The following is a 17,593-nucleotide window of genomic DNA, read 5'->3' on the forward strand; positions in this document are numbered from 1 at the left end:
ACCAAGAAGACCTAGGTAATACTGCTCTGGAGATGGGGGGGGGGGGGTGATGAATGAATTGCATGGGATGGAGATGGAAATGGATAATTCAGAAAAATAAATTAAATGAATTTGCATTGTGGGGGAGAGAGGGTGCAAAATAAATTGCATAGGACAGGAGTGGGATGAACTGGTGGGTATATGGGACTGTGGGAAGTTAGTTGCAGATTGCAAGAGGAAGATTTAGAGAAGTCCCACTACCTTGCCCATTTAAAAGATTCCAGCTAGGATTTGAAAGAACGCTCAGCACAATCCATCACTGTACCAGTTTCCTTGTTTAAAATGGCAATGTAAACAAACAAAATATCATTTTGCAAACAATCCTACGGAATATCAATCAAGATACAACTTTTCCCATAATTTGACTAGTTGGTGGCACTGTTTAATTATGGCTCTGTCCCATCAGGAACAGTTTTATTACGGTTTGTTCCCAATTGTAAAGCGCTACGGAATCTGCTGGCGCTATATAAATAAATGTTGATGACGAGACACAGCATGGATTGAATTTGAATTGTTGCTGGTTATCAATGAGGAAAACAATCAGATCTTCGGTGGATTTTTCCTCTTAACAATGACACTGGTATAGAGCAATGATGAAGAGTTGGAGATGTGCTGTGTAATCTGACTCTAGCAGTTCTAGTTAACTGGAGTAAAGCCAGTGTGTACAGCAGCAGACCACAACAGTGGTGTTACAGGATTGTAATCGCATAAGCCAAGAGGTTCATCAAGATACAGAAACAGGACAAATACAGTAGTGTCACGTGTCTAATCTAACCTACATTTTTTCACAAAATAGATAAGGGAGAGTCAGCTTTCTACTTTTACATATCTTGGGTTCACTGCAGTTCAGCTTTGGGCTGATGGTATTCAGACTATTAGTCATGGTGAAGTCATTATGAGGACAACAAGGATCACAGCGAAGACTGTAGTCAGATCCACATGACACCCAGAATCTCTGACACAAGAGTAGTAAAAAGCATAAATGGTATTATGAGACAGAAATGTAACAGAGGAAAAACAGTTATTCATTTAATAGCACGTCAAAACACACGTCACCCTCAGCAACCTAAATGTCATGTAAAGCTGCTATTAATATACAACAATCCTTTACAGAGATCTTTCCAGCTAACTGTAGGTTAAAAACAAGAATGTTTGTGATGTCATTTTTCATTCTTCTCCATATAACTACATTGGCAAAAGGTCATCTTTCTTATATACAAGTGAGATACCAACTGAAGCTGTACAAGGAGGTATAAGGTATAGTACTCCAGTAAATGTCATAAATACAAGCAGGTGACAAGGACACCGCAGGTCATGCTCTATAGTTCTCTTAACCCAACATAGAAAATAAGGTCTGTATTGAATTTTAAAACAAAAGTAAACATGCGATTAAAAACTGCAAGGGACTACTGAAAGAAGGAGGTTCCCAACATAAAATGTTATATATTCTTGAGGTTAATGCGAGATATGGCCAGGCTTACCTGGACTGCATTAGGAGGGTGAGCAGACCTTTCACATGGTACAGGGAAAAAGAAAAACAGTTACGATGAAGACATTGTTGGACAGATGCAGTACTGGTGCCAAACTGAAAAGGGTTCCCCATCACACTGAGAAGTGTGATAGAACCCCCCCCAACCACAGCTCATTATATCCTTCCTTTAAGCCAAAATATCTAGGGAAGTCACACCATCATGCCAAGTTACAAAATTTCCACTAGGATTTCATGGATTACTTGACATTAGCCTAATCCATCACTACATCTTTTCCAACTTAAAATGGCATGTCCCAGTTTTATGTATGCTTTGTTCTTCCACACTGGCTGAAGCTGCAGAGCCCTTTAGCACTTTAGAAATAAACAATAAGTCTTCCATTACTGGTCTTACTATACAATCTGTAGTTACAAAAACCTGTTTACCTGTCTGAAAACCATAGATTGTATCACCTGTAGATGCAGATGAACCACCTGTGCCACACCGACCCAGGTCTTTATACACAATATGCTACTGTGTGTCCTGAAATAAGTTTCATGGTTTCCACAATTCCTGTTTGTAATCTGGCACATTTGTGGATCGTACAGTTTGTTACTGATTAACAAGAGCGTTCTGTATCCTCATGTAGTGGTGTTGCATTTTGTCTAATCTGAAGTCTTATCTTGTCCTTTCCCATTTTCAGCGTGTGTTCCAGAAAGATTACAAAATGTATCCTGGTATTATGAAATGAGTGGATTGTGCAAGCTTCCTGCAACAGGCTAAACTGTTGTATTGCTAATTTTAGACCAGTTTTGTTTTTAATACCATACATTTTACATTGTGATCAGAAATTATTTCTTATTAGTTCGCTTTAGTTTGTAGTTGTACACAATGTTGAGTAAATAGAAAATAATGTGTAGGGCACAACCTTACATTAGAATAAAACATTTAAAGGGAACACTTAGGGGTACATGCGTGGCTTCTGGCGAGACAGATGGATGCTCTTGATAGATGTTGGGTGTGGGTCATACTTCTCTGTGTTTTTCTGGGTGACCTCACACTATTCATCTGTATCTTTTCAATCGTTTTACCTTTGGAGCTATTGTCTTAGGTGCACAAGTCCCAATGGTACCATTTGACATTTCTATATCTATGGGCCCAATTTAGAGTATGCTTAAATATGTAATACTCATATGTTAAGATAAGTGCAACTCAAGAGAGTGTATATATGTGGCAGGAAAAGAGCTATTGGGAATCATCAACTTGATGGTGATGACCATATTATCTATACCAGGAAAAAAAAAAAAACCAGAAGGCAGAAGAATTCAAAACTGAATAATAAAATAAACCATCATCCAGTGGTATAGTCTGAGCCGATTACCACTAAAGCAGGGGGGGCTACACAAACATGGGGTTGCCCTGCAAAAAGCTGCAACCAACACCAGGCTTTGCTAGCCTAGGAACATTGTAAAAAGGAGGGGGGGGGGGGGGTGGGGGGGGAGGGGCAGACCAAGCACTGAGCTAAAATCCTCAGGGAATTTGCCCCCCCCATCCACCACCAGCGTGTGCTGAATGGCACTAGGGCTCTTCCTGGTACTCAATGGGCAATGACCGTCAGGGTACTAACTTGCAAGTCAAAATATGCCAAGTACGGTTGTGAACCTACAAGCACAGGTACGCCCTGTAATAGCAGGTTTTTATATATGGATTGTCAACGTGGGCTCGACCACCAGGGACAAAGAGCACATTATACGAGTCCCCCAGGAAATGGAAATCTGGGACCCCCTGGCAGTTGGCATGTAATAGGAGATAAAATAATTGGGTCCGAATGAAATGTTATTGTTGCAGACCACAAATTTCCATTCAACACACTCAAAAGCTTTCTTAGTATAAAACTTGCTACCACTCAACCAGATTTAAGAGAAGTATATGATAGGTTTCTAAATAACCATTTAATATTTACATTGTTTGTACATGAATCAGGTCCGATTTGGATCCAAAAACATCAATATAAGAGGAAATCACAGCCAGCATTTTAGCAGCTTTCAAGTCTTATTAATTATCCATTTATCTAACATTCAGTGCAACCGCACACCATAAACTTACAGCAAGTTTGAGCACTCAATTAAATACTACATATAGGTTTCATGAGATTACACTGTTGCAAAACATTAACCCCATTCCTTGCGCTATTGGTGCTTTGCCTTTATAGCATAGAGAGGGAGTTGTTTTATCAAAAGCCACTTGCAAACTCAGGACATACCTTTAAAATATGCCTAGGGATAATGCAGTGTGTTGTTTTTAGGTACACAATGCTTGGAATTTCTCACTGTGATTTCTAGTCATGCAAACAAGTTGAGTAAGCAGTAAGAAGTAGGTAAACTAGTAAATAATATAATCAAGCAAACTTTCCAATGTGTACATAAAGGAAAGAACAGTAGTTTCAAATGAATACAAACAGAAAGATAGCAAAGTATTCTTATATGTCCCAGTTGTTTCTCTTACCCTCTTCTGAATAAACTATCAATTTTTGCAGATAAAATCTACACACAAGTCCATAAGAAAAGCTGTCATCAATAGAGCCAAATCTATCACGTATATTACAACAAGGCCTATATATTAAACACATTAGCATCATTAAATAAGATGCAATTAGATTAAGAAAGTTGTTGATGTAAAAATGATCACAAGGCTTCGGTTGTCATTCAGCTATATAAAATTAGGCACATAAGAAATACACCTGCTGTATTGCTACATGTTTTCATAAAATTGGTATGGTGCCCAGTCAAACAAACAATGCCAAGCCAAAGGAACTTTATCGAAGTAAAAAAATGCTTTCTGTCAGGAGCTCAAACATCGTCACAAGACCAAGGAGTGGGGAAGGGAGTGAGATAAACATGCTCAGATGGGTGTGACCATATAATACAGAGAATTAACCTGCACTCACATTACAATGTCTAGATGGGATTTCTTTTGGGTTTTTATTGCTTTTTTGTTTTGTTTTTTTAAAGTTGGCTGAACCCAACAAGTATATGTAGCACTTTCCATACCAGCTAGAGAAGTTATATTCATAGTGGCTGTGTACCCATTGCAGGCTCTTGTTCTACATTGATAAACCTACCCTCAATGTCCCTCTACTTACATAGACTGGCATTGGACACTGCGATCCTATTGCTCTGCTCGTGTGTGCTGGAAGAGATCTAGCCGGGTAAGGACTGAATGGTCCGATCATTTCACTTGTGACTGGGGCCAGTTAATACAGTAATGTGGTCACTGCATTTACCAAAATGCCCCATAATGATCCTATTGCTTTTGATAGGATCACTATCAGAGATCTCACATGCAACATCACAGCATGTTTCTAACATAAGAATGGCTGGTGGGCATCAGATAAAAGTGCCACTAAGACAACAGTTTTAGCTAAACATTTCACTTGTAAGAAGCTACTAAAACTTTTGCATGTACATCTGTTTTACTTCTATGTCTAATACAATGCAAATATTACAAATGATCTTAAACATAAAAGGTTTATTTTGAAAACAGTAAGTGTATAGATTTGTATTTCATGTCAGGGTAAACCAAAGAACTCCCATGCCCAAATGTCCCCTCACGATGAATTGGTTTGCAAAAATATACAAGCACTGTGCAATTTGCACAATTTTAGGGGCCTATTTATTAAACCTTCAATTGGCGTCTATTCCCCGAAAACAGCAGTTTTTGGGGAATAGACGCCAATTGAAGTGTTTGCCTCATCTATCAACAGTGCATCGCAGCAGATATCATAGATATATGCTGCTTTGCACTTTTTTTCGTAATACATAGCAGTCCCCATAGATTTCTATGGAGACTGCAATGTACCACAATTTAACAATGAATAGAAATGGTTTTACACATACAGTAATGTACGCCAACTCAGGCTGACGTACATTACCGTTTCTGCTATTTTTCAGCACTGTTCAGCTCTGCTCTGAAAAGCAGAGCTTTACAGCACATGTGTGGAGGGATCACATGATCCCTCCCTCCATCACACTCCGCTCTCTGCAACAGTGAAGTGTTCAGACGGAGCACGCGCACAAGGCTTCTGTGGACCGCACAGCAGCTTCGGGAACGAAGAGCCAGTGAAAAGGTACGTTTTTAACATCACAGGAACAGCAGTTTTTCGCGATTGCTGCTCCTGTGAAGATTTTTTTAATAAATATGAGAAATAGTTCAATCCTTATCAAAGCGATAAAGGAATGAAAACTACTTTTCACTTTATGCGCCCGTTGATAAATGTGCCCCTAAGAAAGGTAAAATGCTCCACCTAATTTCTGCAACTCATGTGGACATATGAGAATACCCCAAAAATATTTATGGATCATTCAAACGTAATGGATTTGTGATGGGAGGTACCTCTCATCATTCCAAAGTGATGTGGCTAAACAATAAAAGTGAAGCAGGAAATTTTTTTTATGCTAAACATTTTTAATAAAACATTTGTCTAATATTCTATGTTGATTTTTTGATCCTCCTCACAGTCGTAAATAACCCACAAGGTTTTTTCATATTGCATACAGACATTATCCAAAATAAGTGTGCTGCAATCACCACAGCTAGTTCTGTACATATATCAGGTATGGGATCCATTATCCAGAAAGCTTGGACTTATCGTTTTCTAGATAAATGTTTATTTTCCCAATTCCATGAACTTGTCTTAAATATACTAAGCTATATCTGACTTCCCCATGTGGCCCCTGGCATTCTCCTCCTCAAAAGTTCTTTAACACATCACCTCTTACTGTAGGGATGAGGCACTTGATACCATTCCTATGTATGACAATAGCACAAAATAGCAGCAATTGTTCACTTTTCCTGTTAGAGCTTTCTGGATAACGGGTTTCAATATAAGAGAACCAATACCTGTATTAAATTATACCTGTGTATAATATATGGACACTGTTAGATCTCATTCTTATATACTCTTACCATTACTCACAGCCCTAAGGGGCCTGTCTCCTTCTGCTCTTCTTATTACATCCTCATTTTCCGGTGTCATTAGTGGCTTAGACACTAAACGGCGACTCCGCAAAACGCGTTCCTCCGACATTGTCAAATCACTGGTCTAGAATAAATAAATAAATGCATTTAAAGGACATGCTGACCACATAAATACCAAAAGGAAAAGAAAACTAGCACTGTACAAATCTGAAAGAAAAGAAAATAAGGGATAAATTTAAAAATAGTAATTATAAAAGCTTGGAAGAGAAAAATATCGGCACTTTACCGAGTACGAGTCAGTCAGAAAGGTAGAAGCTTGTTTGGTTATGTGTTCAATACAGGATGCAATCATGTGTCATTTTGAGTAAACACAGAGTTAAACAAAGTGCTTTTGAATGTCAGCCAGCCTGGGCAGTGACAGGCCATCTGCAAACAAGTTTCTGCACACTGGAAGACTGCCACAATATGGAATTTACACCTAATATTATGAAGAAATCTTTCCACCAAGATGATATACAATACCAAGAAAACACAAATTACTGGATGACAATCAATACAAATCTTGACAGAAAGGACAATCACATCAGATAGGTATTTTCCAGAAATGTGAGGGGAAACGTGCACACACCACACATTTTGTGCAATGGGTCAGAGTACACATTTACACTTCAGATACAGGCAAATCATATAAGCTATTGAACAGAACATGCACCTATATATGATCAAGTTACAAATAGGAATCTCACGACGGTGCATTGATTGGTGCACAGGATGATAATTCTTGTCCAAGCAAACAGTGCATAAGATGTAAGATCTGCCTCAGTGGTCAAAGTGGAAATTTAGAAGTGGTGGTATGGTATATGTAAGTGAATGGAATTTGATAGTTTTCAAATGAAGGCAGTAGGAGAAGCAATGATATGGCATACCACCGTATGCCAGCCCACTTCATCCACTGATCTGCATTGAGGAGTTTGCCAAAGGCTTCAATGCAGGTCTATATGGAGGAGTCAAGTAGTGCTGCTCACAAACACTAGATGCAACTAGTACAGTGTTGGCCAACCTGTGACACTCCAGATGTTTGTGAAACTACAAGTCCCAGCATGCTTTGCAAATATATAGCAGCTTATTGCTGGAAGGGTATGCTGGGACTTGTAGTTTCACAACACCTGGAGTGTCACAGGTTAGCCAACACTGAACTAGTAAAACGTTTCATAGTTATAGGAGTGCATCCCATAAGGAAGTATTAATGGCAAGTCCCAAATCGACAGAAAACCAGCATATGGCTCCAGCTATCTTAGGTGAAGGTGGGGAAGAGACAAACATATACTGTGAAAGGATATTGGGGCACCCAGAGGAAAGAGAATATAATAAAACCCAGGGCTTCAACAATGCTTACCACTGAGCCACCTAGCAAGACATCATTGAAAATGTAATAGCTATTTGTTTTGTGGATTGTAAATGTTCATTTCATTTCTTCTATAGCTTTAAAACATGTAAATCTGCTTGGTGTATATCTATCTATATCTTATAAGCACTTGGTACATTTTCTGTAAACCTTCAATAGAGGAGAGTGGGAGCAGCCATATTATTTGCCCCCAGCTGAGTACAATTGTGCATATCCTTGTAGTACACCATATCTCTGAATTAGGTATCCCTGCTAAGAAGCGTTAACTGAGCGGTATAACCTATGTTTGAGTGTAGCTTGCAGGTCAGTTACTATTACATCAAAATAATATAAATCTATTAGCACTAGCAACAGAAGAAGGCATTATAATCTATCTGGTTAAAAAAAAAAAAAAAAAAAACAATAAGTGTAGAAAATAAATAAACCAACTGAATTGTAGAAGAGAGAACACTTGTTGTTTGAGTCCCCTTCACCCAGGGCCCCTGAGCACATCACTAAAAATATCACCATACAGAACAGATAATTTTAAAGAAGCTAAACAGATTATATCAGGAAAGCAATCTGTAAACTGACAGTGCTCATACATCTCATGTAACCATCACCAATGGGTACAGGTGCAGGAACACAAGGAAGAAGTTATATATAATAACATGAATATTCCCTGCTACTATCACACTGTTCCCATCATCAGCATGTGATGCTGTATACAAAGATAATAAAGTGAACACTACTTATCCTTTAAGCTTAATTGTTGCAGCAACTGAGTTACATGGACAGAGGTGAAGAAGCTATCTCAGCCACACTGCACAACTTTTCCTAAACGGAAATTGTATATCTATCTAGTAGCAGACAATAGATAGCTAGCTATCACCTTGGCAGACACCTGACTGTAAGTGTAATGTCAAATTGACCTGAAGAAATAACAAGATAAAGAAGCACTGACACATTATCATTCTGATAACTGTTCAGAAAAATAGGTTCATACTAAGGACAAACTATCATTTGATCACTTCTCAAGGTTTACAATAAATCATAAAACACCCAGCAGATAAAGAGTGGAGTGACTGGGCTGAGATCAACACATTCAAATACACAAAAAGGAAGAACCAATCCGCTTACAGTCTACCGTTAACAAGTGGCTTCTCAAAGCCAACAAGACATTCTTACCAACCCGCAAACCAATAGGAAGATATCAGCAGAAAGAAAGCACAGGGCAAGGTACCTATTGCATATTACACTAACTGGCATTTCGGATAGATAGAGATATATATATATATATATTTATATTTTATATAGAAAATTTTGATAGCCGGGTGGCATTAATGATATTGAAAAATGTTGGAGGTTATTGCCAGGACTGACACAGCTGGTGGTCAATGGTGTAGCACACACTGCTGCCTGTAGTGCTCACATAGTCCCTGTTCTAATAGGCGAAACAATGATTTATTCTATTATAATAGGAATCTGTTGGCCTCCAAGATTCAGGTGGCATGTAAAAGCAGCCAGGAAATCGGTGCTAGGGAGACCACCACACACACACCTTGGGGATCCCGCACTGCAGCCAGGAACAGTTTTGTTCAGTTCTAGCCAAGAGATCACTAAATATAAGATTCAATCTGAATGTTTCTATCACACAAATTCCATGATGGAAAAATATCCACCCTTCAAGAAAAATAAATCCTCCTCCTAAATGATGCATCATGTGTGGTCTAAACTCTGTAATCCCAAGCTTATTGATCAGGCCACCCACATACCATTATCATGGCATTGATTGGGGAGAGGTGGAGTTTCCTTTCCTTTCCAATTCAGCCAAAATAGAAGCAGATGGATTAGATTTTCTGATACCTTCTCTCAGTAACATTGGAAGTCCTGATGTATTAAAGTGTGCCTAATTATGGTGGGTGCACTTAACGGAATCGTCAACCTTTGGATAATCCCTGCTATTTAGGGCATGCACCCACTGGTATCCCTTAATTTGGAATCCCCGTCCACTTAGAACCCCATAATTATCTTACTGCACCAATGTACAACCACCAAGAGGAGTGAGAACATACAGCGCTGATAAACCCAACCTATCTGAGCTTTTCAAGTTACTAGAACAAGGGATGAGAAGGGTTAGGAAACAACTCTTGGCTGTATTGGTCACTTCAATCTGGAATTGAATTTATTATGTACATACTTCTTGCATTTCGGATTACCTGCCAAAATTTGACTGCTAGTGCTCACAGCTCTCTCCTCTCCTTAATGTCAGCACCGAAACTGCATAGGTGTAATCAAGGAACAGTGGAGGGCCTGGTAAGACCAGCTTAAGAGGTACATAGGAGGTAGAGATAGGTCAAAATATACATCTCCCAAAAAATGTAAAACATTGGTTGTTACTAGCAAAATGCAAAGTTTAGAATTTAATTGTTTGCTATAACTTACTGCACGTGTTCACTTTGTTAGTAAATAAACCACTCTGCCTTACAAAGTAGAATGTGACATACCTGGGAATAAGGCAAAGCATTTGTCTTGAATTAAAGGAAGACCTTAATATAGTATCAGTTACAAGTGTGACATTGCAAGACCTTGAAAACCTCATTAATAAACAAGTTTCACAGGGAAGGGGGTTGGCCCTTAGTCCTTATTTTTGTACTCATTACATGAACCGTATTGTGACATACAGTACTTAAAGGACTTGTTTCAGAATACACTATGGTAGACGATTCACTAAAAATGGGTTAAGGGTTATAAAAACATTCACTTCTGTTCAGCAGACAGACTCTCCCCTTATTCTGGAAGAATTTTAATTTTAGATATGCAATTCACTTAATAGTAATTAAATGCCAGTCCCAGAGTTGCAGACCATGTATTTTATATTCAAATGTTCTCTTAATTCATCTAGATAGAAAAACTGTGTTAGTTCCAGTTATAACTTTGCCATTTTTAATATAAGGCAGCTTGTATGTAATGTTTAGTGGTCCTTTAACAAAAAATATATATATATATTAGGTTACCCTTGTGTAATGATCCATCTTCACTACACTATCCAGGTAAACAATGCATAATAATAATAATCATAATAATGCTTAATAATGGCATTATCATATAAAACACATCTTAAGTCTTGAGCATCTAATATTGACTTTGAAACCCACAAAAGCTAACAGGATATTCTACAGAAAAGTTTACGCAGCATAAACTGAATATCATTTACACAAAAAAAAAAGACCAAGATTACTCTTATCTGCCACTTGGATCAAGAGGAAATTGCACACTTCCAGTGTAAGAGAGTCTTCGCAAACACAAATAAGAAAAAAATTAAACATATAAAATGTTTGAATATTATTGCTGTATCTACACTTAAAAAAAGTGGGGATTCAAGTAAACCATCCCACCAATAAACATGCATTTGCAGCCATATAAAATAGACCAGTAACAGATAAGATGAAGACTTTTATTTCTTTGTAACTAAATTTTTAGTCCCGAAAATGTAAGATGACACTGACTGTAAGGTAGTAACCTCAGATAACCTATATAAGGGGGATAATTCAGTTTTCCAAAATGAAGCATGGATACAACAGCACAGAATGGCTGCTAGCAGAACACTACACACAATTCTCATTCATTCATAGCATGTGCCATAAGAAGCGAGTGGGTGCTCAGGGAGGACAATACCTGGCTCATTCATGCAATATCCTGTGATGACCCGTGATTTCAGCTTCCTGAGGTGATGGTGGTGTGTCCACTCCCCGGCAGACGAGATGATCCCTCTACCGTACTCTTTAATTCTGACCCATCCCTTCCTGCTCCTCTCACTTAAAGTAACGCTTGTGACTCACTGAGCCGCTCTGCACACAGATTATGCACTCTATGGTCTCGTTGGTAATGTGAGAAGAATGTGATGCGCTCCGGTTTGGTCAGCAAAGCGCAGGCGTACTCGAAGGAACGCGATAGGAGTTAGCGCATGCGCAGTGAATAAATTAGGCAGCCTGATGATGATGATTTGGTAGATACGGTGAACGTTAGGTAAGGATACATGGGACATTGTGGCAGTAACCCGGAAAGAGCCAGAGGTGAGCTTTCCCTCGTCTACATGAGCTAAATCTATACACTATGGGCTAGATTTACTAAGCTAAAGGTTTGAAAAAGTGGGGATTGTTGCCTATAGCAACCAATCAGATTCTAGCTTTCATTTATTTAGTACCTTCTAAAAAATGACAGCTAGAATCTGATTGGTTGCTATAGGCAACATCCCCATTTTTTTCAAACCCGCAGCTTAGTAAATCTAGCCCATGTCGGTTATTAAAGGCGGTTTGTTAGTTTACATCTTGTTTTTCTTGTAATCCTTAAAGCATCTAAAATAATATTTACATAGGCACTCTACATCTAAAAAGATTATCTTATTTACGTACTCCTCAGGCCTTATTTATTAAGCAAAGTAGCTCAAATAAAAGGAGTAACTTTGCACTTTGGCAAAACCATGTTGCATTGGAGAGGGAGATACTATATAGTACTAATATAGTTGGGGTAGGGCATGTCCTAGATCAACTTAAATTTCTGTGTAAAAATAAAGCTATCAAGTATTTGTTTGCTACATGAAAAAAAAATATTTAACTTATGTGCAAAATAATAAACTAATTTGCACCCCTAGCATTGTAACTTACTTACTTTTTTTAACCCATGTGCTTCATAGTCCAAAAATATACTGATATCTTAATTATCTACTGGATCCTAGTGTGTGGAAGGGAATTGAGACTATATGCTCCAATGGGGCAGGAAACTGATGTGAATTTTAAAATATTCACTATGCAGTGCCACATCAATAATAAATAGAGAAGAAGGGTATAATTTGAAAATAAATTTGAACACCTCTATCACATGAAGTTTGCTTAGCTTTTAAAAGACACCCTTGCTATGTTTTGGGTACAAGATGCAGTAAAACTGGTGTAAATGTCTAACCCTACTAACACTGACAATCTGGATTCAACAGGAGTGTAGATTTTGGGGACAAAAAATACAATGATAAAAACTATACACTAGTCTTCGCAACTAAGGCTAGTAGATAAAGTGTGAATGTTATCAACAAAACAAAGCAAAAGCCAAGCAACACAGCACTCCACTCCTATTAAAACTACATTCTTACTAGAAGCACAATCAAATTAAGTTTTATTTTCTAATAAAACTTAGATCGTGTGTAATGGGAAGATATCATCCCTTCCTTTGACTGCAAGAATCATCTGGGTGTCTACATTTTAAATGATCCCTATCTCTCTATAACTGTGATTAAAAGGACTTTAATGCTTTTTCCATAACTGATTTACATGCACATCTTCTGTCTATGAAATGTCTTCCATCAATTAATTCACTTGTACGTTTGGAAGCATATTAAAAGCGTGTTCTTCTATTTGTAGTAGTAAATAATTATTCTTGTTTACATTGGGGTACAGGGCAGGGGCGGATCTAGACTATTGATATAACCGGGGCGATTTTAGGGGGGTGATTTAGGCCCCGCCCCCTTTTTGATTTCTAAGCCGGCTGCACAATATGTGCAGGTCCGCTCGGCAGTGGCAGTGTGCTGTTAAAACACAATCAGAACAGCCGGGCAGCACACTGTCACTACTGGATGGAGCTGCACAGTGAGCAGCCGCCGGCAGCAAGCCCCTGCTAGGGGGAGCGATCGCCCACCCCCCTGGATCCGCCACTGGTACAGGGTCTGTACCAGTCAGTGGTACATCCTGGGTGGGGCGATTTTATCGCCCTAACTAGCAGCAGAAAGCCTACCTGTAAAATGGGTCCTAGACACCGATCAAACCGGGGAGGGGGCGGGGCCAAATGCGGGCCAGCCAGTCAGAGTAAAGGAGGGGCGTGATTATGCTAAATCCCCCACACCACCACCTAAAAATAAAGTCTAGGTCCGCCCCTGGTAACAGTACAGTATGATAACCCCCTTTATGTTCTCTGTCCATTTGCTGTTGCTGGGAGACTGACTTTTAGCTGTCAACTCTGTTTCTTTCATAAAACTTACCTTCACAACATCTTTTTATTTACTTTTCACTATTATAGTCTGATGGTTTATGATTAATATTACTTACTAAGAATATTATTTCTTATTTGTGTAATATGTTGATCCTTTATTTCATTGAATTAACATTCCTCAATGTATATATTTGATAAAAAAAATATTGTTATTTTCAGTTTTGGTTGGAATAACCTAAATAATGCCTGGTCCCATTGGTTACTTACCGGACATCGGTTGCAGCTCCTCTACATACTCCATCATACTCCCACAAACTCTGCGTTGCCAGTGGACAACAGGCTGCCTGCCTGAAAAAAGACTGGGTCGTCAAGAACAAGGAGAGTGTGGCAGACGATGCTGTACGCTCCTCGCTCCTACTAACTTGATCATTCTTCAGACAGGCAGTACATTATCCGCTGCCAGTTGTAGTGTGCAGGAGCAGCTGCTGGGGCAAACAAGACGTAAAAAAAAGATCCCACTGAAGATCAGACATTATTTTACTTGGGGTATTCCACTCAAAACTGAGTTCTCCATTTTGGCTGAAATTGTTGTTCTCCTGGCTAGATTAGTCCATTGTCACTAAAAATAATTAACATTTTCTGTTTTTCAAGGCAAACAAATTCTACACTTGCTTAACCCATTCACACATTGTAATGATGTAAATTTATGTCTGTAAATGTTCATCCTGATAAACTGTTTCTTCATGCACCAGGAAATGTAAATTCCACTTATCAGTAACATTTCATGTGCCCCAAAACTTTTTTAAAGTGGAACTGGAGGGGAGGTACAGTACAAACTAGAAGAGCAGTAAGGATAGGGGGTATATTTACTAAACTGCGGGTTTAAAAAAGTGGAAAGGTCGCCTCTAGCAACCAATCAGCTTCTAGCTCTTATTTTGTAGAATGTGCTAAACAAACAATAACTAGAATCTGATTGGTTGCTATAGACAACATCTCCACTTTTTGCAAACCCCCAGTTTAGTAAATATACCTCTAGGAGTCATTTTGTTTGATTATTTATTGTTGTCTTTTGGAACCAAATACATCCCATTCCCTGTCCCTTATATTTTACTTGATCAAGACTTGCAGCCCTACACCCATCCATTATGATTATAGCCTCATTCTCCTTCTTTAAATCCCTCCCTAATTATAATCCTTTAGTCATTAGTAAATAATTATACCATGCAGCAAGGAGTTTAATCAAGAAGTGTTTGAGATATTTTAAATGCATTTTAGTCTTCTTAATCTACTTATCTCAATATATTCTTTATGGTATAAGTGTAAATTACTATGTTATTAATAGATTGATCATGGGGATAATTTATACCTGTGTAGAAAGTAGGAATGAGTAATTCCAGGAATATATTTGAACAGAGCTACTCCCTGCCTATCGGAAGAGTTTCTGTAATGAGATAGACTGCAGCAAAGGTCTGAGCAGGATGCAACCAGGTCTGTGTGATAGGGGCAACCGCCCAGGGCGCAATGCTGAAGGCGGTGCAGTTTATGAATATTTTAGGTTCATTTGGTTAAAATTGAGGGCTAAGGAGGCTGTATTTTTGTTTTTCACCCCAGGCACTAAAATTTTCATGACTCTGAGGCATGAAAATGCTGTGAAAGGCTAGTGCACAATCTGACTCCTATGTTCCATAGTTTTAGAGGTCAATCAAAGAGGGCGGGAGCTCGCATAGATCATTGATCGTTATGAGGAGATTGGTTCAGTGCAAACACCTGATATATACAATATAAACATATAAATTGGGCGCGCACCTTTTCACATATGCTGAGATGGTGAATTCCTTATTAATTCTATTCCAAATCACTTCCTCCAATAGAATAGCAATCTATTTTCTGTCTCTTTTCTCCTATGGTCTGATGGTTAGACTCATAAAATACAAAAATAGAGAGAAAATAGTGCAATATGTTTCAAAATAAAAGATAGTCCAAACAGTTCCCAGAATGAAGTAGCTCTTCCACCCTGTGATGGATAAATGGAAGCACACCAAAAATTCTTGTGGAAAGCTTTTCAATATAATCAGGCATCTCAAAATATCCTCCACAGATTTCTCCTCCAAATCGAATCACAGAGGGATTCCAAAGTGTATATAGCAAAATAAAAAATAAACAAGACTGCTCACACCTATCAACCAACGCGTTTCAACTCAAACAAGAGTCTTTATCAAGGTCCTTGATAAAGACTCTTGTTTGAGTTGAAACACGTTTTATATATGTTTTACATATAGTGGATGCTCCATTACATGTACTAGGCTGCACACTGAGTGAAGCGCCATATTGATCAATTACTTTATTTGTAGATCAGTGCAAACACCTGTTGTATCAAAGCAGCTGACAGAACTGGGATGATGGAAAGTAGAACTTACTCTACCTAACTATATCATTAAAGGATTCAATAAAGGAATTAATGTAGATAAACCAGTATGGTGCGACAGTGGTAAGCATTGCTGCCTCACAGCGTTGGGACCATGGTTTGAATCCAACCGGGATCCTACTTGTGTAGCGTTTGTATGTTCTCTCTGTGATTACAGATGGGTTAATTGGCTGCTTCTAAAATGGACCTTAGCGTGTGTGGTAGGGAATTTATAAGCTCCAATGGGACAGGGATTGATGTAAATGATTTAATGTTCTCTGTACAGACCTGCGTAAGGTAGTAACGTTATATAAATAATAATAATGAAAGGAAGACAGTTATGCATTTTTGTAACTGCTAGTGACAATTGAAACTACCATTAAGACAATACACATTATATGCAGTTATATATGAAACAGCATTTATTAAATAAGTCATGCAGATAAATGAAGCATACTGGCCCTGACTCATTAAGGCACACAATACAAAGGTATATTGTGGGGGGGTTTAAAACACATGTAGATCGGGCATACGCACATCCGTATTCAGCAAGTACCAGATATGTACCTCTGGTCTAACAGACAACACACTGCAGGATACTTCCAATACATATATAGAATGTAAAGTCCCAATAGAACACACAGAAAAAATAAATATTCAATTTTTTGTCAACTGTTTAGTAATATAGGGCCTGATTCATTAAGGATCTTAAGTGAAGAGGTATCTTATTTCAGTCTCCTGGACAAAACCATGTTACAATGCAAAGGGTGCAAACTAGTTTTCTGTTTTGCACATAAGTTAAATACTGACTGTTTTTTCATGTAGCACACAAATACTTGACAGCTTATTTTTACACTGAAATTTAAAGTTGATATTTGTGTGCTACATGAAAAAACAGTCTTAACTTATGTGCAAAACAGAAAACTAGTTTGCACCCCTTGCATCGTAACATGGTTTTGTCCAGGAGACTGAAATAAGATACCTCTTCATTTAAGATCCTTAATGAATCAGGCCCATAGTCTTTTTTCAATAAAATATATTTATTAGGAAGCTATGAATGACTACTGTAGATAAAATACATGTTTACAGATGGTCCTGATTGCAAACACATGTTCTAGCGTGCATACGTGACCGTCATCACTAGTGATCGGCACTTGCTCCTGACCTGTGGCTGGTGCAAGTGATACAACAGAAAAACACATACCTTTGAGATGCCCAAAGCTGGAATCAGACGTTGCTGCGTGCACTTGAGCTTGGCACGCCTTTTCTGTACATTGACTACATGCAAACACCGAGTTCCCATCCCCTGTTCTGCCAATGAAATCGTAGGCTGTAGTAAGG

General features: G+C 38.4%; 1 protein-coding gene across 2 annotated transcripts in view; it reads right to left on the bottom strand.

Moving 5' to 3' along the window:
- SOAT1 (sterol O-acyltransferase 1) overlaps positions 1-11,790 on the bottom strand; it is a 30,519-nt gene extending 18,729 nt beyond the window's left edge. The window contains exons 1-2 of one of the 2 annotated variants that reach the window (XM_075182309.1): positions 11,548-11,790; positions 6,474-6,609 (exon numbers count right to left, since the gene is read on the bottom strand). In XM_075182309.1, coding sequence (XP_075038410.1) covers positions 6,474-6,609; positions 11,548-11,556 — 145 coding nt within the window. In that variant the 5' untranslated portion in view covers positions 11,557-11,790. Of the gene's footprint in view, positions 1-6,473; positions 6,610-6,771; positions 6,832-11,547 lie in introns of those variants that run through there. The other variant, XM_075182308.1, reaches the window with a different exon arrangement.
- Positions 11,791-17,593: the final 5,803 nt, after the last annotated feature.

The sequence above is a fragment of the Mixophyes fleayi genome, chromosome 8, assembly GCF_038048845.1.
Source record: "Mixophyes fleayi isolate aMixFle1 chromosome 8, aMixFle1.hap1, whole genome shotgun sequence".
Classification (NCBI taxonomy): Eukaryota; Metazoa; Chordata; class Amphibia; order Anura; family Limnodynastidae; genus Mixophyes; species Mixophyes fleayi.